Here is a 22,470-nt window from a genome sequence, read left to right as displayed (position 1 = left end):
AAAATACATACTTTTAGTCCAGTGCTTTTATCTGTGTTTTATATTTTATAATAAAACACATGCAAGAAAGTAAACTGAAGTTAACTCACATCGTTTTTTCCTGGACATTTTTCCCTTTATGTAGGAAGCTCACGGATCCATGTGAGTCCCCAGAAAAATGAACAGGTGATCAAAATGTGTTCAAGACCCTTCTTTACAGCAAACTTATTATTGTAGAGTAGCCATTGTTTTCTCATTAGGAGCCCAGCCTCCTACAGTTAATGACACCAAGTGAGTTAAAAATGCAGTGTCAGTAGCAGCAGTATGCTGTGCCCTTCTGGCACGGTCAGAGTTGACTTTGCAGGGATTCTGTAGTGTACCCAAAGTGCTTCAGGGCACACTGTGTCTTCAAGCATCTTTGCAGGAAAAGAAATATCTGTGTAAAGTCTTTAATCTTTTAATTAAGCCTTAAGCTGAAAATAAGCTGTAAAGGCATTGGAGTAGAAAGACGAACATTAATTATTTTGGCAGGTCTTGAATTACATTCCAACAGAAAATATTAGTGAAGTAATGTAAATATTAACTGTAATTTATTCCCCGTGTCATCCGCCACCTTTTCTGTTTCCAGAGAAAAAATATATCAGGTCTATTCAGGTGCATATTAGTCTCGTAAGAGTGACAGTTTCATGAACTTTGAAGGTCTGTCAAGCCAGCTTTTGTTAGTACAGGGAGTGATTTTAGGTAGTATCAGAGTATCACGAGTGAAAGCAATTACAGCTGTCAAAGCTACAGACCTGGCTTTTGAGCTCTTAAATCACAGTTCAGAAAATGATTCAGTTCAGCACACGCAGACCAACCCACCAACATCTTCCCTGCAGGGAGCTCAAATAACAGCGAATGAATTTCTGGGGGTTCAGTCTGTGAGTTACGTGAACACCGGTGCATGGAAAAAAGCCCAAACTCAAAGATCACGTAGTAGGTGAGTTCTCAGCCACTATGATGCTCATGCTTTGTTTTTATTTTTCAGGAAAAAAACATACTGTAGCTGTATATCCATCACTGCAGTGCAGTTCTTCTATACTAACAGCCCATATTCAGCACTTCAGTGGTGGACAGACCCTTATAAATCACCAGAAAACTGAACAGCTCCAGTATTCGTTAATAGCTTACCTCGTCACACAGGACCTGACTGTTAATATATGGAAATTACTTATTTGCATGTGTTGTAGGAGCACAGTTAGCGAGCAGAGGAATGTTTGAACCCTGTTTTTCAAATAATCATAGAATATCCTGAGTTGGAAAGATCCCAAAAGGATCAAGTCCAAACTCTGGCTCAACACAAGACCATCCAAAATTCAAGTTATGTCTGAGAGTAATGTCCAAACGCTCCTTGAGCTCCATAGGCTCAGAGCCATGCCCACTGCCCCAAGGAGCTGTTCCATACCCACCACCCTCTGGCACAGAAGATATCCTAAAGGTGCATATATATATCTGTGTGTGTTTCTTTCTCTTTGGGTCCCCAGAAAGCAAGTACCCCTTATCTCTTCCTCTTGGCACTGCCTCCCCCTCCCACATTGCGTGAATGGCCTGATAGGCCACTGCTGGGCTGGCATGGGGCATGGCCTGGGATTTTGCTTATGGAGGTCCCTAGTTGCTAATGAGTTTGTCAAGAAGACTGCAAAACTACTTGAGGCATGGCATATAGCTCTTCTTGGACTATTTAATCAAGTAAATTCTGAAGATTTATAGGGAATCAGTGGCTGAATCTATCAGGAAGAAATTTTATTGGCAGAAAAGGATCTCAGCAATGCAGAATTGGTAACATGGGAAAACTAAAGATGAGAAGGAAGAATAACATCATATGTCTAGCGCTAGCACAGCAATCCAGCTTTTTAAACCTTTAATATCTTCCTATTGAATCATAATCTGCATGATTTTCTCTCTCTCTTTACAACTTTCCGGGCTTTATCTATCTATTGATCTATCTATCTAATCTATCTATTTATTTATGTCCTGCTGCAGCCTTTCTGTGAAGCTTATCCTCTGGAAACAGTGCAGCTGCAGCATTTCTCCCTTCAGACTGTTGGTGAAGGCTGTACAGATAGCCCCCATGCCACACGATGTGCTCAGCTTGCAGATGAACGCAGTCCAGAGAGGTAGGAAACTGGTGAGGACTGAGTAAAGATGTGCAGCATAACACTAATAGATATTTGGCTGTCCAGGTTTCATTTAAAAATACTGGAATGAAGAATGAAAATACTTTGTTCGTATTAATCAGCTGAGTTACTCTTGCAGACAGTATGAAGGTCATGGACAGTGACAAAGTTTGCAGAATATGTGCATGGCAAATAACAAACCTTAAAAAAAATAAAAATAAATAAAAATAAAAAAAAATAAACATCCGTACAAGGAAGAATATTTTAATTCTGAAGGGCACACTTGGAAGCCAGCATTTTGAGGAAAGGCACAATTTAATCACAGCAGACTTTAAGTCATATCCAGGCATCCCTATTTTGTGCAGGTTTGAGGTTCCATGTGTGGTTAGAGCAGAGGAAGGCCAGGGCAAGTTGCAGGCATTTTGCTGGAAGTGAGGCAGCCACAGGATCACAGAATCATGTAGGCTGTAGATGTGGCCTCGCCCAACTCAGCTGCTTCACCAAAGCAGGACTAGCTCAGATTAGATCACTCATGCCCTTGTTCCTTTGAGTGTCAAGTATCTCCAAGTCTGTTCCAGTGCTTGACCACTCTTTTAGTGGAAAAAGTTGTCCTAATACCTAACCTAATACCTAACCTGTTTCCCACCTTCTGTTTGTTGCCCTCTGTCCTATCACCATGGACTTCTTTTCTCCATACTGAACAAACCAGTTCCCTGCAGTTTGTCACTCTTTCTTATACGGAGGAGCTCAAAACTGGACACAATTGGCCAGAGGTGATCACATAAATACCCTTAACTTGTTGACTACATTCATGCACTACAGCCCAGAATGGACAGACTGTCAACTCACATTCAGGATCCTCCAGGATCCTAAGCCCTTCCAAAGCTGCTTTCCCTCAATTTGTGCTCCAGTTTGTGCTGCTGAGTGGAGTTACTGTGTCCCAGATGCAGGACTTTGCAATTGCCTGTGTTAACTTCATCAGATTTCTGTCAGTTTATATCTGTGCTAAAGTTCCCTCTGTATGGCATCCCTGTTCTCCAGGGCTGCTCCCTTTCACTTAGCACTAGCAGTGGCCTTGCTGACTATTTAATGCACCCTAACATCCAGGTCATTATTAAAAGTCTTAAAACAGCACCATCAGCTCTGAAATGGACCCCTCAGGAATGAAACTAGCAAATGGCTGCCAGATGGACTTTGTACTGCTGCCTATCATCACATCACCTTGCACATCAGTGTCTGGAAAGAAAGTAGAGACTCCAGTCAGAGCACTTTTGGCCCACAGTTGAATTTTCTATTAGCCTGAGTGTTCTGGAGAGCTAACAAGTTGTTCCAGATTTAGTGGTTTGTATTCTGTGTGGAGTCAGCAGGCACCTCTTTCCCTTCCCCAGAATTACTTACCGTTATTAATGAACATTTGGAAGATGAAAATCATTAGGTAACCCACGTAGAGTAGATAAGGAGAAGCACCAATCAAGTGGAAGATCCAGCCTGTGTTTCCTGCAACAGATTTCCTGAGCAAGAAGCAGGAGTGTACCATGCTATTGATTTTCAAGAGCTGCTAATTCCCCAGTCAGTGCTCAATATCTGATCTCCCTGCCACTCTCACAGGTGCCAAGGAGAGAGATCTAACCCAGACTGTCCTACTGACTTGCCTCAACTAACACATTTTCTCAGCAGTACTTTCTCAGATGAGTTAACCAGCAGCCTCACCTGAGCTACAGTGGCTGGTCAGGGATTTGGCCCAAGCAGTCAGAGCAAGTGAGCAATGTTCCCTAAATACTTGAAAGGTGTTGACAAGCTGCCCTTTAGAGATGGGCCCTCTGCCTTCTCAGGAGCTGACACTGCCTGCAGGATACTCCTTTGCCTGATCATGTAGAAGTGAAACATTTTTTGGCTGGTAGTACTGTCAGCTCAACAGCAACACAGCAGACATCACTGCATGTTCTGGGCTTTTTTTGCTTGTAGTTTGCTTTTCTGAGAACGGGTGTTTTGAACGTGGTTACTGTGAAACTTTGAGTATGTTTCAATGTGCAAAGAAGCAATGGGGCAGTTGCAGTCTGCTGTTTGTTCTTTCCACCCAACCACTCACCATGCAAATAGTACATTTTAAGGCATATCCTAAGTACATCCTTATCCATCTTACATAATGAACAGCAGGAGCCTGGTCCCCTGGCACGCTTGTGTTGGATGCATAACATTAGCAGATTGTTTTGTTGAGGGTTTGAGATGACACGGTGAAGAAGTTTATCTGCAAATCAGTCCTAGACGGAGAAGTGGCAGCTCTCACAGGGAGACACCAGTGAGCTCCTGATGATGGACTTCTGAGTCTTGAGCCACTGGGTTAACTATTGAGCTAATTGTTGTGTCAAAAGAAGAAAGAACAGCTAGCCCTTTGCAGCACCTGCCTGGGAGGAAGCTGGAGAGAAGTGCATCTGTGAGTGAAGATTGGGTGCTTATTCAAGACTTCAGAAGTGTGTTTGTAAGTGCAAATGCAGACTGGAATTAAGGATTGGTGCTTTCTGCACTATTCAGATAGAAATTTCCTATCACTAGTCCAAAACGAAAGGGAAGCAGGCCTCACAGAGGAGTGTACCACCAAGATGCTTGTATTGCGTGCATCCTACAAAGACTGTGTAACCAGACACTTAAAGAGACATTAAGTATCAGGCGGTGCTTTATTACACAAGCTATTTGTACACAGATATACAGAGGTGTCTTTCTGTCAGAAGGGCTGCCAATTACCAGTCGGCAGCAGCAAGATCATTTCCTGCCAAACTGTGGCAGTGGCGGTGGCACCTTGATATCTTGACCTCTTTCTAGTCTCTTCTCACAGTCAACTAGGTAATTGACCCCATCAATCACTATCTGGACTAGTTCCACCTATAGGAAAAAAAGAAAAAAGAAAAAAAAAAAAGGAAAAAACAAAAGGGTAGTGAGAGCTTTAGATAATGCTGTTAATACAGAAAGGAAAAAAACTGTCTTGTTCTGCAACATCAATTATAGCTGGACCCAAGGAGATCACATAACCCGTGTGACACCAGAGATTCATACACCTTCACAGACATGGATCAGGACCCTGCATTCCCTTACAAATCACAGTAAACTCATGTCCTGTCACAATAACTTGTCAGCTGCCTGCGTTTAGGGAAAGCTTTCCTACCCACCCTGGCAGGCATGCCGACTTTGCAGAGGTGGTTCATCAAGCCCAGAACCCACATTTCTGAAGGAGAGGCCATCATCCTCAATTCATGCTGACTGTACGCCATCTACCTCTCCTTTGTTTTCTGCTGAGGTGCTCTTGATTTACGCTGGCAGAGACGGGATTAGCTTCATAACAGCCCAGATCAGCACCAAAACTGGGAATTCTGTATGGCAGAGTGTAGCCATGTCTTTGCAATCTCTTCAAATTGCAGAAGAATACAAAGAGCCTCGCCCCCATTACACTTTCTCCAGGCCCTGGGGCGTTGTTACTGTCACTGTAGCCAGCGAACTATAGTACCAGTTTTTCTTAATTTTCACAAGATGGGCCATTAACAACCTTTAACGACTGGTTTGTTATAACTGAATGCAAAGACTAAATCCCATTGTCTCTTGATTGCCACAGTCACTGATTTTCGAGGCATTTGTTTTTGCTATGAAGCATGTCAGTGGCTTAGCAGTTTATTTTATTGTCTGTTAGAGACCAGCTGTGTTGGGAAATCAGAGGTCTGAATTTGCAGCCTCCGGGAGAACAGGAATTTCATATTAAGTTTGCATTGACCAGTAACTGAAACAAAACAAAAATACAAAGTTTTATCCTGTACCTTTGGGAACATAATTCAGTTCTGAAAGCAAATTTACCACATAATGGAATTTATTCACTGAAAACTGAAAAAAAATGTATCTTACAATAAGACATTTTTATCTTCTTGAGTTTGTTTGGTCTTATTTAGATTTCAGAATCTTCAAGGCAGGGATTGTATCGTATCTTCTGGCTTGGTTCTCTAAATGCTTGATTTGTGAGGCATCACTGACTTCAGTGGATGTCCTTATATATACGAAAAGTTTTACAGTGCATATGCAGTAGAATCCCTTCATGAATTATGTAGTGTAATCCTTCCATATTTTTTAGTGTTAATTTAGTATAAAGCACACATGGTGATGTTTCAGTTATTAATACATATCTCTGCTGCATACTGTTTCTGCATATAATAATGCTCAATAGCCTTTTATTTTTGCATGTTTCAGTCTGGATCTACAAGAACTTAACTGCTTACATTAAACTGAAAAAAAAAAACCAAAACACATAATTTTCAATGTTCTGTCCAAACACCCCTTGTTTATGAGGACATTTAAGGACATACATAAATAAGAAAGTAAGGAAGACCTGACTTGGCTTTCTCCCTGCTGCAGAAAGTGCAAGGCAAGCAAGAAAGGAAACCAGCTGACTGAATGTGAGCTAATTTGATCCAAGCGCAATCCAAGTTCATTATCCCACAGCTGTATTTGTGTTACGAAAACTACCAAGCATCACGTTGAATTTGGGTGCTGGGTTTCAACAGATTGCATCCATATCTAAGCTGCCAAAGACTGCCAAAGACAAGTGGTGTGGTATTCTGGGAAAGCACACCTTGACCGCACTCATCCAGAAGATGAAGTATATTTGACAGAAGATTTGAGCCTGTGTTTCCTGTCTACTGGAGGAGCCGTCAAATCGCTGGACTTACAGGGCTATGACAGGTCGATTTTTCTATCAGTTGTTCTAGATGTAGCCAAGGGTGAACATAACTGAGAAGCTGTAGTTGTGTCACAGGACATACAGCCTATGGCCTGGAATAACAATTTTGAGTGTGCTGCTGGAAGGAGGCTGTAACACTGACACTGCCATTTCTTGGCCATCCTTGCTCATAAGAGCTGTTCTGCTTTATAAATATGAAACTGGAATGGGGTCTGGGACCTGAGTTTTCCAGGAAATCAGCCTCCCTGCCAAGATGTAGGGTTGTTTTCACTCCCTGGCTCCACAGATACACATTCAAACTGAAATAGCTTCAGAAATGCATGAGATGAACTCATCATAGTCTACAGCACAGTAGGAGGACAAATCAGAGCTGACAAGCCCATATTTTCCCTGATTGAAACCCAGTTCTTTTGTGTCTTCTGCTCAATTTGACACAGGACATGAAAAGATACCAACAGTTTCTCCTTCTCTGTTATTTTGGAGTGAAAGGTTATTTTGGAGAGAAGTCCTGTTCTCACAGTGTGGAGAAAGTGCAAGACTGTGAATGTTAAAAGGAAAACTACTCATTAATCCTGTCTTGCTTTCTGTACCAAATTCCCCTGTGGGGTTAGTTCTGTAAGCATCTTCATTGGATCTAGGAATGCAAACCACCGCAGTTCCACTGAGGTGACTCTAAAACCAGAGTGAACCCAGCTGAAAGGAAACTGACTTGTATCATTTTAGGTCTGTGTAAGGAGCAAGAGGGGAAAGAGGAAAAGATATCAGGTTACCTCTGATCGACCCATGCGGTCCAGGTTGGAGATATCATACACATCTGCTACAGCTGCAGTATCCACCCCGCCAGTGCCACGCTTCTGCAGCCTCAGATTCTCCAGGATTTTCGGAAACCTAGGATCCTAGCAGGAGAAACAGATTTGTGTTTACAGCCTTTTATCCTGTGCATTATGCTGAAACCTTGTAATGCTCTTACACATGACTTAAAGTGTAGCATCTTCACACACACAGGCAGAGTTTCCTCAGTCCTTGAATTACAGCAGGCACATCCAACCCATAGCCTGCTGGCTGCATGTGGCTCAGCCGTGCCCCTCTGCAGCCTCGCCCCACCCCATCGTGGCAGCAGCTCAGCCCCATCAAGCATCTTAGCCTGGCCCTGGGGTGTGCACCCATCACTCGCGACAGCCACACAGTGGTGTGTGATCAGCACTACGTGGGCTGAAAACAGGGCATGGGATGCAGTGCAGTGCTGGCTCAGTGACAGCACATAAATGTATGCATTTTGATACACTGGCTGAACACAGTTCTTTGAACAGTGAGAAATATGCTGCACTGCTTTCCATTGTGATAAAGGAATTTGAGAACAGACTTCAAGACTGCTAAAAAAAGTCATCAGTTTATGTTTGTGACTCCATTTTCAGTTGATATAAATACATGACCTGCAGATTCTCAAATGGAATGTATAGTGTTGGAATCAAATATTCAACTCATCAGTCTGATCATGACTCTGCTGGACTTCTGTAAGCCCTCCTCATCAGAGAGAAATACCCCTTGCTTCACAGATGTATCTTGTTTATGTCATTGCTTTCAGGCAGTATGTGTGTCTGTGAACAACTGCTGTCAAGGGTGAAGCACAGGAAAAATAAATTCTGTCAAAAATCTCTGATGAACACCTTGAGACTGTGCTAAGAATGGCCACCACTGCCATCAAACCGGTGTGATGTATTAGGTTCTCAAAAACAGGGTGGGGTATCCCACTAGCTTTATGGTTTTGTTGCTTTCTTTTATTTCAAATTTTCCAATAATTAAAAAAATATTAAAATGTTTTGTTATGTACATATTAACTATACTTTGCAAGGGCTGCTCTGAAAATGCTTCCTATTTTACGATGTTGGCCCACAACATCAGAAGCAAATGAAGGAGCAGAACATTCCCACGCATATTCTGTTACATTTTGTTGCCTTGGGACAGATGGCAGCAGAGAGTCAGCCTGGTAAAATGGGTGTATAACATGGAAGTGCGTCCGTAGCAAATGTGTGGGACTGTATTCCTTCATGCAGGAAAAGTGGCACCCACTAACATTCATTGATGCTTGCTGAACATTTCTGAAGACCAACCAGTGGACGTGACTACAGTGAGGCAGTGGATGGTGCTTCTCAGAGTGGCAACAGCAACCATGCATCAACTCCACTGGTGCAGATTTATGCAGGAGTGACATGCAAGTTCTCATTAATTGCTGGTGAGCTAATGGTGGAGACTACTGAAAAAGAGTGATTTGTAGCTGAGAATTTGCTTTATCAAACAAAGAGCACAGGTGCTCTTGTGCTCTTTCTATCTGTTGTAGTTTCCATGGAAATAAATAGGAGGCATTGCTTTCAAAGCAACCCATATTATGCTGCCCAAGACAATTTTTCACTCAGTGAAAAAGGTTTGACACCCATGGATTACAGCCTGTCTTGACACTGTCTTCTGAGTACATTAATTTCCATAACAAATATAATAATTTGCAGAATAAAAGTTTGCTTAATTAGTGATGTATTATCCTTGGGACCTTGTTATATATCATACTAACATCGAGTCTCTGTAAGCTGTCACTTTGCATTTGTTTCTCTATAAATCATTTGTTCCTCAGTAAATCAGAGGCCTATGTCACTAGCCGCTTAAATGGCTTACGTACCTTGCTAAGCCTGGGCAACTTGACATGGACTCCAGCACGTAAACCAGTTCCCAGGTTGGATGGACAGGTCAGAACATATCCAAGGCGTTCATTCCACATGAATTCCCAGCCTCGTTCTTTAATTAATCTTTCAACCTGAGAAGACAAAAAGAGAGAAGGTGAAAAGAAAGGGTTGCATATATGCCATGTTCTCAGATATTTCCTTATACCTGAGATTTTTCTCATCATGTACATGTGCTGATGGTGAACTCCACTAACACTAATGCCCAAATACACACCTGAATTCAGTCTGGTCCATTCCTGATGGGAACTTTTGCATATACCAGATGCCAAGGTATCCACTGAATAGTACAAGAATTTCTTTATTATTTTCTCACTACCGTTAACTTGTAGATTATTGGTCACTTTGTTGTAAAGCTCCCTGACGTGATGGTTTTGTATAACCATCATATGTTCACCCTCGATTTAATGGTTTCTGCAGTGCATTTCTAACCTTGGCAGTTAGAAGTTAGTTAGGCAGTTCACAAGCCTCAAGGCCTTAAACACTATGAGGGGAAAAACAAACAAACAAACAAAATGGAGCTACAAGTGAGTTTTGCATCAGTTCCAGAGTGACTCCTGACTTTCAGGGAAGGATACTTGACTTACTTATACCTAAATTTAATTATGTTCCTTCACAGTTCAGATGAAGTAAGTGTGCCAGGGACATCAATTGGGAGAAATGGTTGTTCTATGTAACGGTGTTACAGTTTTGGAGATAATGAGGTCCTTTAGTCTTTCATGTACTCCAGCAACCCATGCAGGAAGGATGGAAAGGAGTAGCAGAGAAGAGTCTACTGCCATGTCACCTGCCCACTGCACCTTCTTTGCTACATTGCCTGTGGAACTAAGTATAATCCTTTTTCTCAGTTGAAGAAATTTTTCTTTGTTTGAGCAGTACATGGGGCTAACATGGCCAGCTTGTAGCCATTCCCAAAGTGTCTGGACAATGCTGTTCTATCCTGTGTACCAGCACATGAAGGCTGTTTTTGTCTTTCGGAGTAGCTAACCATTTATTTTCTCTGCAGCTCAGCTATCAATTTCCCTTTGTTCCCTTCTTTAACCATACTACTGTGTTTTGCTTTCGGGACTGATGTTACTTCAATTTGTTGCCCCTGGAAATGCCAGTTCAGTATGAACCACGGTAACCAGAGCTGACAACAGCCCAATAGCAACCAGGCAGGAAAAACAAACTCAAGTTCCTACCTCTTTTAAGCCACGGCAAAATCTTTCAAACACCCGTTTCATATTTCCACCCTTCTCCATGGAGATCACTCTGGTATGGTCCTCTTCATTAATCCAGATGAGAAATGTCTTGTCATTGTTATGCCTGGTTGAGAGGAGAAGTGTTACTTTAATGCATGAAACAAATGCAACTCTCACCTTTATCTCAGCCTGTCAGGACTGTGTGGAAGATAAATGTGGCAAAGTAACATTGCTCTGCCAGGTGAGGGATGGGACAAGAGGCACTCGTTGTCTTCCAGCACAAACACAACTGGCAGACATCAAGGAAAGAATACCAGACCTGTATCCACTGACAGTGAGGATGTTTTTTCATTGATTTCTGTATGCTGGATGCTAGGAAAGAAAACTGATGTTTACATGCTGCTGGGGGCCAGGCTCTGTGCCTTTACTTAGCTGTGTTCTCTACTTAAACCCCTGAGCTCGCTTTACCACTTGGTTGCACTGTATGGCCACATCCATCATGTTACATGAAGGACAACATCTACATGTGGGCACCGCACTGGAGCTGCTGGGTCATCAGTTAACCTATGAATCCTGTAGTTACTCACTCCTACTCCAAACAGTTCATTGTAGATAAGCATGTAAAGTGCCAGGTTAAACCCAAGGCAACTTTTAGTGGCTTTCCTCCACTTTCTCTGTCTGATCCATAGTATTTCTTGCAGCATGTAGAATATGTCTGGCAGAATCAGGTTCATTTGTACAAATACTGGAATATTACCAAGTTTGAAACATATGAAATATGGAAGTTTCATTCTCTAAGCATGATTTTGAGCTTGTCTGCCACTGTGAAGCCTTTTGTCGACACAGAACTGTGCAGGTGCAAACATCCTGTGCTCTGACTTTAAGGTCACCGGAGACCCAGGAACCTCATTTTCTGTCATGGATGAATATTAAGAGTAGGCTTTTCCAGAGAGGCTGGTGTTGGCCCGACTCAGCTCCCCTATAATTAGTGACTCCCTCGAGTTCTGGAACCAGTGGTATTAAAACCAAGCCTTTGGTGTTCCAGAGGTTGGTGGGAGTACTCTCAGAACAAGGACATTACCTGCCTTTTCTAAGCAAGATGAATTCCAGAATGTGCAAGCATCTTGACAACAATTTCGTGCAGAAGAGTGGCTGATTTTCCAATTTCCATTGACATGCTTTTCAATCTTACTATTTCTTTACATTCTACCAAGTTTTTCACATGTAAAACAAGCCAAGTTGTATTCGACTTGGGATCACTGTATAGTATCTACATTGTTAGTACTTTTTCTGTTTGTAGAAACAGCAGATAGAGTGCCTCAAATTTATCATCTTGTTGGAGCAAACCTCTTTCTCAGATATAAATGGGGACCAGGGAACCAGTCTTAAGTTCACTGAAACAAAAGTCCTCACAGATTTCAAACAGGTCATTATTTTTCACGAGTGGTCGGTCGGGTTTCACAGTGCATGCTCCCAGGCAGAAAGCAGGTTAGTTTGTTTCAGTAATTCTGGATGTGCTGAACACAATCCAGTGTTCTCAGTGTGGGGAACAAATTTCTTCCCACATCAAAACTCAGCATCTTTGAAAGTGCTGACCCTTCCTAGAGCAAGGAAATAAGCTAGATAACTTCTCATAGTCCTTTTAGCCTAATTTTTCAAAATTAAAACATTTGGTAATCCATAGACATAGATTAGGAGAGATGCAGATGCACTGTACAGCCATCCGCATTGTCTTCTAGGCAGTGTGCACAGATCTGGGGGCTACTGCGTCATTATATCCATGGAAAATATTCTGTTTGTGCACAAAACTTAACAAGTGCATTGTGAAAGAAGGAACAAACCCAGAAGAACATGGGAAATTCAGCTTCTTCTGTATCTCATCTTTGGCTGGATTATTTGGAGAGAAAGTGTTACTTTCAGCTCAGTGAACTGATAAAATATCCTGTCTATTGGGACAGGAGGCAGGAAGTATTGATACAGTGTCCTGCAGCTGTATGGCCAGTGGTTCCCAGCTTTCAGTGTCACTGCTGACTGCTGTTACAGCTTCTTTCCTAACCTCAGCTCTACTGGTTCCATGGTGACTGATAGACCTTTTCCCATATCAAATTTTTAACTAGAAATAGAAAAAAAATGAAGATAAAGACCCAAAGAAGGAGCCATGCTTATGTTGCAGTGTTGTTCTGATATTATTAGAGAATATATGAAAACACTCTATGAATATAAAGGCCTTATTCACTCTAGTGTTCTTTCTTGGATATATATATATATATATATATATACACCCACATATTAATTAAGCAAGAAATTATATTTTAAAAGCAACTGAATATGCTGTGAGTATCGAGACAGCATGGCTGCAAGGCTAAGACAAGCAAGGAGAATAGTAATACAATCTTTAAAACACAGCAGATGCCACACAACATACCAGATTCCTCTGGCATCTGGCCAGTCACGAGCCATCCCGGCACATGTCAGCAATGGGGACACTGGCTTGTCAAAGAGAAAGTGATCCTGGCCATGGAAACGGGGCCAGAGAGAAAGAAAGGGAGAGAGAGAAGAGAAAACAAAATTCAGGTTTATTTGAGGAAGCAGTATAATGTTGTCTCAATATATATTTTACATGAAAGCAATCAGTGTACAAGTAAATGACATAGTATACTCTGTGAATCTGGTTCCTTCTTCTGGAAGCTTAAAGCACATTACTCAGGTGAATTTTCCTGAATCTTGCAGGCTCTTGATGGTATTGGTAATGTTAGAGTGTTTTCCCAAAACACTTCTTGTAGGGGAAGGCAATGAGCCCTCACAGACTGCAGAATAGCCAGTGCTAGTTTTCAAAAGAGTTAACACTGTGCTGGGCTCAACCTCTGGCATCACAGCCTTGTGCATCTCCTCAGCAGTGATGCTGTTTCCAGCGTTAATAAACTCAGCACTCAATGTGCCACAGATTTGTCATATTTCAATTATTTTTTTTAACTGAGATTTCTTTTTGTTCCAAAGCAGGCAAAATTTTACTGTGTGTACTGAAAAATTATTAGCTCTCAATTCCTCAAACACTGCCTTGTCAAATATTGTATATGGTTGGGTTTTTTTTCTCCCTCGAGTTTAATTAAGATTAATACTGAGGATATCCAGAATAAATATGACATGGTAGACAAGCTAATAAAATTTACTTTCTTTTCCCCCTTAGTGGAGAATTTTCAGCTTTCATCTCTGAATGTTCTGTGGTAGGCACAGTGCACACTGCATTCCAATCATGCAGTGGAAAATGGTATGGAGTTCCACAGGGACAAGACATTTATTTCCTCTATCTGCTATATTCTGCACTCCTGTTTGAAAGAAAAAGCCATCCTTTTGCAAGTAAGCAGCTGAGTGCCATTGCTTTCCCATACAAGCATATGGCCCAAATTTTCAGTGCCTTCTTTGCTGAGTGCACTGATTTTGCCTTACAGAGATCAAATAGTGCCTACTAAACAGTGACAGCAAGCTCTGAGATACATGTTGGGGTTTTGAGATCTTAAAGTACTGAAGGAAGAAGGCAGTGTTATGAGTAGAAGACAGAACCTGGGGTTACAATGTTCAATGCCCCGATCTTTATAAATTTGCACTACTGTAAAAGCTAGCAAAATAAGGCAAAATGCTGTATTGGTGAACCTATTCCACCTCCCTGGTAACTTAAACTTAAACTGCAAAGGAATTTGATTTTCCACAGCCCTGTTTTGATCTCTGCTCTCCAAAGAGCTCTCTCCAGCTGAAAAGGGCAATGGAGTTAAGTCCGCACAGGCAACCAACTTCTTGTCAATAAACATATCACCAAGAACATTAAATAAAGAACGTTTCTGACCTTACATAAATACATAAAAACTCCTGGTTAATCCAGACTATGACACCTGATTGTAGCATTATAAATAGTTACGCTACTTCATCAGCTGCCTCCGTGTTGATGTAACGAATGACCGTGTCATAAATATAGCTAACAGGGTACAGACATTCCTTTGGAAATTTAAAACGTGCAACATTTGTGTTGTTTGTTGTGTTTTTTTTTTTTTTTTTTTTTTTTTTTTTTTTAAGCAATCTCATAGATTTTTATGATTTTTAAAATCTCAACGTGAATCCATGTTATGGGTTTTCAAGGTGACTGCTATAGCAACTTGGAAACTTTGACCACCTCAGTTCTGATATAAAGAAGTTACAGACAAAAGCCCCAAACCTTACAGTCTGGAATACAAATAGTATGTAATGTTTTAATATGTAACAATAGTAGTTGGAATGGTCGTTAATATAGGAAATGTCAATCTTCGATGAAGAAAATAATCAAGGAAAACTCCTGAATTTACTGCTTATTTGTCCAAAGAGGTGGCTGCAGCATGGCCAAAACTCATCCTGGATAATTTGCCATTATGTTAAAAATATTGCTGGGCCAATAACCACTGGATTAACACTGTGATAATCATCCTTAACTACACAGGAAGGCATGTACCCTACAGGAAGGTGAAGATAAAAATAGGCAAGAGTAAGTGTAGACAGTGTCAGCTCTGGAGCTATACTTACATCAATAAGCTGCTGCTGATCCTCTCAGTCATGTTGGTCAAGCTGTAGTACTTTCCAGAAAGGTCTCCTTTCAGCCCAGCGAGGGCAGTGACCACGACGTTTTCCACCTCCCTCCTCTCAGCCCTGGTGCAGGCAGGAGGAAGGCTCAGGCCACGGATGCTGCGTCCAGTGCGCACACGTGATGAGAGGACATAGCGCTCATCAAACTGGCCGTGGGTGATCTGAAGGAAGAATGTGGGATTTATAGTTCACGCATGGCATTATGTTCCACTGTTAAAAGAAAAAAAAACAACCTACAAAGAGAGGGACATCCTTCTGCTTGGGGATCTTGACCTAGCATGTGGCAGAGTAACCAGCTGGTCCTTCAGTTGAAAGCTTCACCATGGAGGGAAGACTACAGCAGTGATACCATAATTATGGGAGGCAGTCCTGATCTTTTACTCCCATTTATTTTATTTTGTTTTATTTTATTTTATTTTATTTTATTTTATTTTATTTTATTTTATTTTATTTTATTTTATTTTATTTTATTTTATTTTATTTTATTTTATTTTATTTCTGTCTTACCTTGGATGCATCCAGGTCAGTGTGATGCTTCATTGTGCGTGGATCATAGCCATTATGTCTTGCTTTAATGACAGGGTCAAAAATCTCAGCAAACACCTGCGGAAGTCAGAAAGATCTGTAGAGTCTACCACACCACAGAAACAGTCAAAAGCATGAGCCTCAGCCACAGCAGAAATACCTCAGCATAGACAAACAGGGAGCTTGGCATATGCTGACACGGGTAAGTAGGTCATTTTGACCTAGACAGCACTCTGTAGCAGTTGCTGGTCTTCACAGCAAAATGAATTGTGTAATTGCAGATTACAAGACTGCTTTGGCTATCACAGACAGGCGTGGAATGTGGTGACAACCAGAGTAGATTTCAGAATGTATTACCAACCAGAATACATAGAGTATCTTGGCAGCTTGCCTCCTGCTTTTAGGTCATGCAGGACCAATACCACGGTACTTGCTGGAGTCACGTGTGTCAGCTGTGGCCACAACCACGCCTTCATTCAGACATGGGTCAGTAGCCACAGCAGCTTTTCAGGGTAGCCACCACATCTAAAGGGGAAAACTAAACTTCAGGAGCTGATAACCCAGAATGTCAGATGTCCATATCCATCTCCCGTGACCCAGCTTTTGGGATGCTGTTAAGAGGCCATATAATAATAGATACCTTTGTGCAGTGGGCTGAAGGAAGCAGACTGCAGAGGTCAAGAAAAACAATAATTTTCTTCTTTTTTCCTATTCTTCTTACTACTTCAGTGTTAAATAAACCTGTCCATCTTAATGCTGTCTGTTTTCTTCTTTTGTCATGATCCGATAGCTGTAGCTTAAAGGTTTCCAGCAGTTCCCAGAAGACATTTTCATTACATTTCTGTGCTAGGTGTTCCACAATACAATTTCCACATTACCTCCATCTTGTGTATCTCAGGGTTGCATAGTTTTGCCATAAACTAAGTTTAGTAGTAGGAAGAAGGGCAGCTGCTGGAGGCAGGTAGAATATTGCTCTAAAGCAGCTGTACTTTATTAGCTTTGACTGCAGCAGAGAGGGTACCTGAAGCAATGCCTCATGTTTGTGCATTTTCTAATGTGGAAGGGTAGGGATTACACTGTCTTTATAAACATAGCCTGCCTTTTATGTACTCTCTGGAATATTATTCATCTTAGGAGCACACACCCTGCCAAAAAGCACTGTTCAACTAATGACCATAAAAACAGTAACAAACACAATAATTTTATGAAAGCATTTTACCTCATAGGATTCTTCATCACCTGCAACCATGCCAACAGTTTTAATGAAAGGATGGCCAGGATTGTCCACCCCAGTTTGGATGCACTGGTCCAGGCTGTAGCCATTGGGAGTCAGCTTGTCCCTCAGCTTAGCATAAATGGCTGGGGTCAGACACTCAGCCATGCAGTTGTTGTGCTTGCGAAGATCTGGATAGTCTGCACTGAAGAGAAAAAACATCCCAAGCAATTAACACTGTAACTTTGAACAGTTTTGCTAGTTCACAGAATTATTAAAGGGATCGTGACATATGAAGGATACTGCATGATTTGAAAGTAAAATTAGTTCCTTGTTTATACATTGCACCAAATTTTAGAAGGGGAGGAACATTCAGGTCACTAAAAATGCCCCAAACTGTGCACAGATGAGTAACCCTACGCATAATTGCAGCTTTCTGATACCTGGGGCAACCATGAAATAGACCTTGAGCTTTGAAAGTGTACTAAACCCCATCAAGTCTCTACTGAGACTCCCAGTCAGAAATAAATGAGTTCTAACGCTGTTATGCTAGGTAGGAAGGGAATTAAGTTGAAAAAGGGAATGCAATTCTAAGACTAGGAACTCTCACAGCTGTGTGGATATCAGTGGATCTGTCTTGTCTCTGTCAGTGGGAAAGCTAACTCATCTGCAATATCTGCTGCTTTTGTACTTGTGTTATTACTGTTTATTTAAAGCTGAACCATATTCCAAGCCAGGAAAAATCATAGAATAACAGAATCTTTGAATGGTTTGGGTTGGAAGGGACCTTAAAGTCCACCCACTCCCAATCCCTACCCGTGGGTTGGTTACTCGTCATCAGCTAAGGCTGTCTAGGGCCCCATCCAACCTGGTCTTGAACTCTTCCAGGGATGGGACACCCACACCTTCTCTGGGCAGCTCTGCCAGGGCCTCATCACTCTCACTGTGGAGAATTTCCTTCTAACATCTAACCCAAATCTCTCCTCTTTCAGTTTGAAGCCATTACCCTTTGTCCTGTTACTCCCTGACATAGAGTTCCTCTCCAGCTTTGGACCCTTCTGGGGACTGGTAGGCCACAGTGAGATCTCCCAAAAACCTTCTCTTCTCCAAGCTTTACAACCTCAACTTCCTCAGACTCTCTTCACAGGAGAGGTGCTCCAGCCCTCTGATAATCCTCACAGCTCTCCTCTAGACTCATTCCAATAGGTCCATGTTCTTCTTAGGTTGTGTGCCCCAGAGCTGAACACAATACTCCATGTGGGATCTCACAAGGGTAGAGCAGAAGGAGAGAATCACTGTTCACACCTCTTTTGATGCAGCCCAGGATATGGTTTTCTTTGTGGGTTGCAAGCACACAGTACTGGTTTGTATTGAGCTTTTCATCTTCCAGCAACCACAGGATCTTCTCCTCTGGGCTGCCCTCAATCCATTCTTCACCCAGAATATTCATGTTTGGGATTGCCTCAGCACAGGTGTAGCACCTTTAACTTGGTCATGTTCAACCACATATTTGCACAGGCCCACCTCTCGAGCTTGTCAGTGTCTCTCTGGAAGGTATCTTCCAGCATTTTGACCGTATCTCTCAGCTTGGTGTTCTCCACAGAACAGAGATATGATGCTTATCAAGGCATTTTTGCAATCAAATCATACCCCACCTACCTTGTAGCATTTTGTCTGATGCGTAACCCTATTATTTCCATTGGAATTTTTTGAACTAATATTTCACCCACTACTTGAGAAAAAGAGACTGACAGAGCCTGATCCCTATTGTCTTTCAATATCATTGCTAGCAAAGTCAACCTGTACATTGTCTGTGGTTAGTTTCTAATCATCAGCAAACCAGTTTGCAACAGAATTAGGAATATTTCAAGTGCTGTAGTTACATGGGAAAATTTTTTGCTACTTGAATGATGGAAGTATGTTCACAGTTCCTAATGGTAGAATCTGTTCAGTCAGCCAGTCAGTGCTAAATAGCTGATGAGATAAAATAAGACTAATTTAGTGTTTTGCCAGAAATTTGAAGTATTTTGCAGGCTTGTCACTGTTTGGCAATGTTTTTTTGAGTGTCGATACTATCACACACCCCTGCTTTCTTGTCTTGAGAGTCACTGTTGGTGTAAAACTGAGGTGACCAGCAAAGGGTGTTGTTTGTCAGGTTGTCAGTCCTCAGGCACAGACGGGGTGGCTGCATGAGGACTCTGCTGCTCTGATGAGGATCTTCCTCCTCCATGGAGCCCAACGTGATGCCTAGCCTATAGCGCCCACCTGGGAGGGAAGAGCTTCCGCTTCTCATGCACAGTAGCTTTCACATTTTGCTGGTTGAGAAGGTACCCGGTGGTGAGTACCCCTGTGCCTGCTGCTGCAAAAAGTGCAGCAGCTGCACGGCCAACCAGGAGACGACCAAAGGTGCCAGCCATCCCTCGTGGAGGACACGATCTCTGGAAGAGAAAGCAACCCGGCATCATCTCAAAGCCCTCTCACAGAGTGCAGGACAAATAAACCATCAATTTTAACAGTGTCCCTGTAAAAGAAGCAATCTACTTTTATTGTAGGTTTGCACTGAAATAGTGTGTTCAGATAAATGGTTAGTGTTTACTGCGCTTCTCTAGCTATGTAGCATTATTGAATCCTGGAGTTATCTAGGCTGGAAAGGTACATTTAGTAGAGTTGGAAATTGGTTGGTTTTTAGTTCTGTATTGAGCACACAATTCCAAACCAGTGTATTCATTTATTTAATTTATTTGTCATGAATTAGGGCTATAATTAAATCCTTTACTTTGCTCCACAGCAACAACACATTATCTGGAGACATTTTCAGTGACCAGCAAGTGAGTACGGTAAAGTGCAGTAAGGTATGGTCATGTGTGATGGGATGTGACACTAATGAATTTCCTTACAGTTCTGTCACCAGCAGAACCCCTGTGCCTTTTCTGCATTACCTTGGCCTGTTAAACACTGTGCTTTTTCTACCATAGGATTAAAGTTGGAGTGGGCTAGAAATCACCGCAGGAAGGAGTGCTCAGTGTGCTTGAAACGTGAAAACCCTGACTAGCATGGGAATGGGAACAAAGGTCAACTCTTCACTATCTTTTCCAATGTGAGAGCACAGTCCATCAAAGAGGAGCAAAAACCAAAACAAAGGTAGGCAGCTCTGTACAACTGTGGTCATGGACCTAATGGAACTCCTCGTGAAAGGACAATGTGGGTGAATGGTGTGCTTGTCTTCAGCAATACTGGACAAGCAAGTAGATGAGAACTGAACTGTGTGTGTGCAGCAGACGAAATGAAACAAGCTTTACAAAATTCCTGGATCTGGCAGCAGCTGGAAGCCATGGGGACACTGCAGACAGTGTGTTGCATAAGTTGTTCCACTTTTCTCAATGAGCTACTGAGCTATGTACATTTTCCCCTGCTCTGAAACACTATAATCATTTTTAACATTCAAAATGCTACAGAATATATACAGAAGTATTCTATACCTATTAGGCATCTATAACAGAAGCTTTTCAAACAGCAAATATAGCTGTAGAAAGCCATGTTTAATGACTTCTTTTATACACAAGGTGCAGAAGCACACTACACAGAGTGGTTTCTGACTGCCAGTCTCTGAAAAAATTGAGACTTTTCTTCCTTCAAGACAAAGAGAGATCCTCTTTTACCTTTATACCATGTGTCCTGCACAAAGATCTAGAATAAGAACAAATGTAATGGTTACTTGAATCTGCAGTGATCTGGAGGCAGACCACAACACTGGTAAGACTATCCAGGTTCAAAAACCTCTTAGGAATCCATGCACCCAATTAATTCATTATTCCCAGCAATGTGTCCTGAGCTCAGCCATGAGTCCAGGATTAGGTTTGCTGTACAAGTGGTATCACAGACTACCAGAGAAACTGGCATGTTCTGCAAGTCTGAAGAAGAGAATGCAGGGTTTTTTCTTTATCAGAATACAAGTTCTAGTACAATCTACCTATATATTCTAGTTTAGTACTAGTTCTGCAAGTGACTGGGTTGCTGAAAAGGTGTATGTGCTGTTTAAATCAATAACACAAATTCCAATTTGTGTTGCTGAAGGAAGTATTTTCTTAAAAAGGGACCCTGACAAGTCCTGTTTGGACATGGAAGAGATCCAAGAAGACGTGCTGCTGTTGTTTTGCCACTGCTTTATCAATGTACTTGTTTGTGTAATCTCTTCATAATTTTTTTCACATGAAGTTAAGCACCTCACTTGGTTTTCTTTTTAGTGAGCACAGATTTCCAGCAGGCCACTTCCTTCAGGCTCTGTGGTGCAACCCCTCTGACCTCTTTGAGTGACTCTGCTCCATCAGTGCCTTCATTTTGGTGGCAGCTGCAGGATGGGCTCTCACAGCTATACCAAAATCAAAGTAGGATATGGTAGGACTGCAAATCAAAAACAAGTATTGGGTTTGTGGTGGATGGTGCTCTGCAGCACAGCTTCTGCAACTCATGCTCTGGAAATATTTGCATGTGACTAATTTGAGGAGAACTATTAGTGCTATACCTCAGTATCTCAGAAATGATGTATTTTCTTACCAAGGGTATGTATTTGTAATTCTGTTTCACTGATGCTGTCCCTACTGCATGAAAATAGCCTACAATCAAAACGTCTCTCTGAAAACCCAAAGCTATGCCTGTGTCCCTTTGCAGACAGTGACACCATCCCTCCAGGAGCCCCAGGCACACATCAGGTGTGAGTCTTTTTGATACCTTCTGAATATTGCATCGCTTCAAGGGACTGATCTGAACCACGCACCTCAATAAACTATAGGAATCAGATGTGGAGTGTGAGTGAGTGTGGCCATGTGAGTGTATGTCTGTACACTGTCTTTTGGACCATGTTGTCCATGTTGTCATCCATCAAGTGTTCCTGTTCCCTAGGACACTCTTTCCTTGGTGGACCATGGAAAACACTCCCCCTCCCCAAGGCAGACTCAGATTTACCTTATAGATGTTTCTCTAAGAGCTCCTAAAGCCTCCAACACTGGAGATGCCACAGCCTGCGTAGGAGAACTACCTAAAAAAAAAAGAAAGATCAGAGTGAGGCAGGATTTTTTTATTCTGAACAATGCCAATCTGCACACCTGCTGGTACAACTTCAGTCCAGTGTGTCACCTCATAACATTTCCTTCCTCAGACTGTAAAGAGATGTGAGCAGTTTGTTTTCTGTCTGAAAGGGCCTTGGCCATTTCAGCCCTTGGGAGGCTGCAGCGTGGCACTGCTGTTGCAGGGACCACTGTTATGGCTGGTGAATGGGAATGGACTGGCAAAGCAAGAGAGCTGAACTTTATGAGGGAGAGAAGAACAATACCATTTGGGGTGCTCTGGAAAGAGGTCT

The 22,470-nt window shown here is 42.0% G+C and overlaps 1 protein-coding gene across 1 annotated transcript; it reads right to left on the bottom strand.

Annotated features, from left to right (window-relative positions):
• Positions 1 to 4,895: 4,895 nt before the first annotated feature.
• Positions 4,896 to 19,531, bottom strand: CKMT2 (creatine kinase, mitochondrial 2). The gene is given in 10 exon segments (XM_072359813.1): positions 4,896 to 5,015; positions 7,623 to 7,748; positions 9,524 to 9,658; positions 10,769 to 10,892; positions 13,194 to 13,279; positions 15,317 to 15,339; positions 15,342 to 15,537; positions 15,884 to 15,979; positions 17,121 to 17,319; positions 19,380 to 19,531. Coding segments are annotated over 10 exon segments (1,257 nt in total).
• Positions 19,532 to 22,470: the final 2,939 nt, after the last annotated feature.

Source organism: Excalfactoria chinensis, chromosome Z (assembly GCF_039878825.1).
Source record: "Excalfactoria chinensis isolate bCotChi1 chromosome Z, bCotChi1.hap2, whole genome shotgun sequence".
Taxonomy (NCBI): Eukaryota; Metazoa; Chordata; class Aves; order Galliformes; family Phasianidae; genus Excalfactoria; species Excalfactoria chinensis.
The sequence above is the reverse complement of the archived record's forward strand: the minus strand, read 5'-3'. Positions and strand labels throughout refer to the sequence as shown.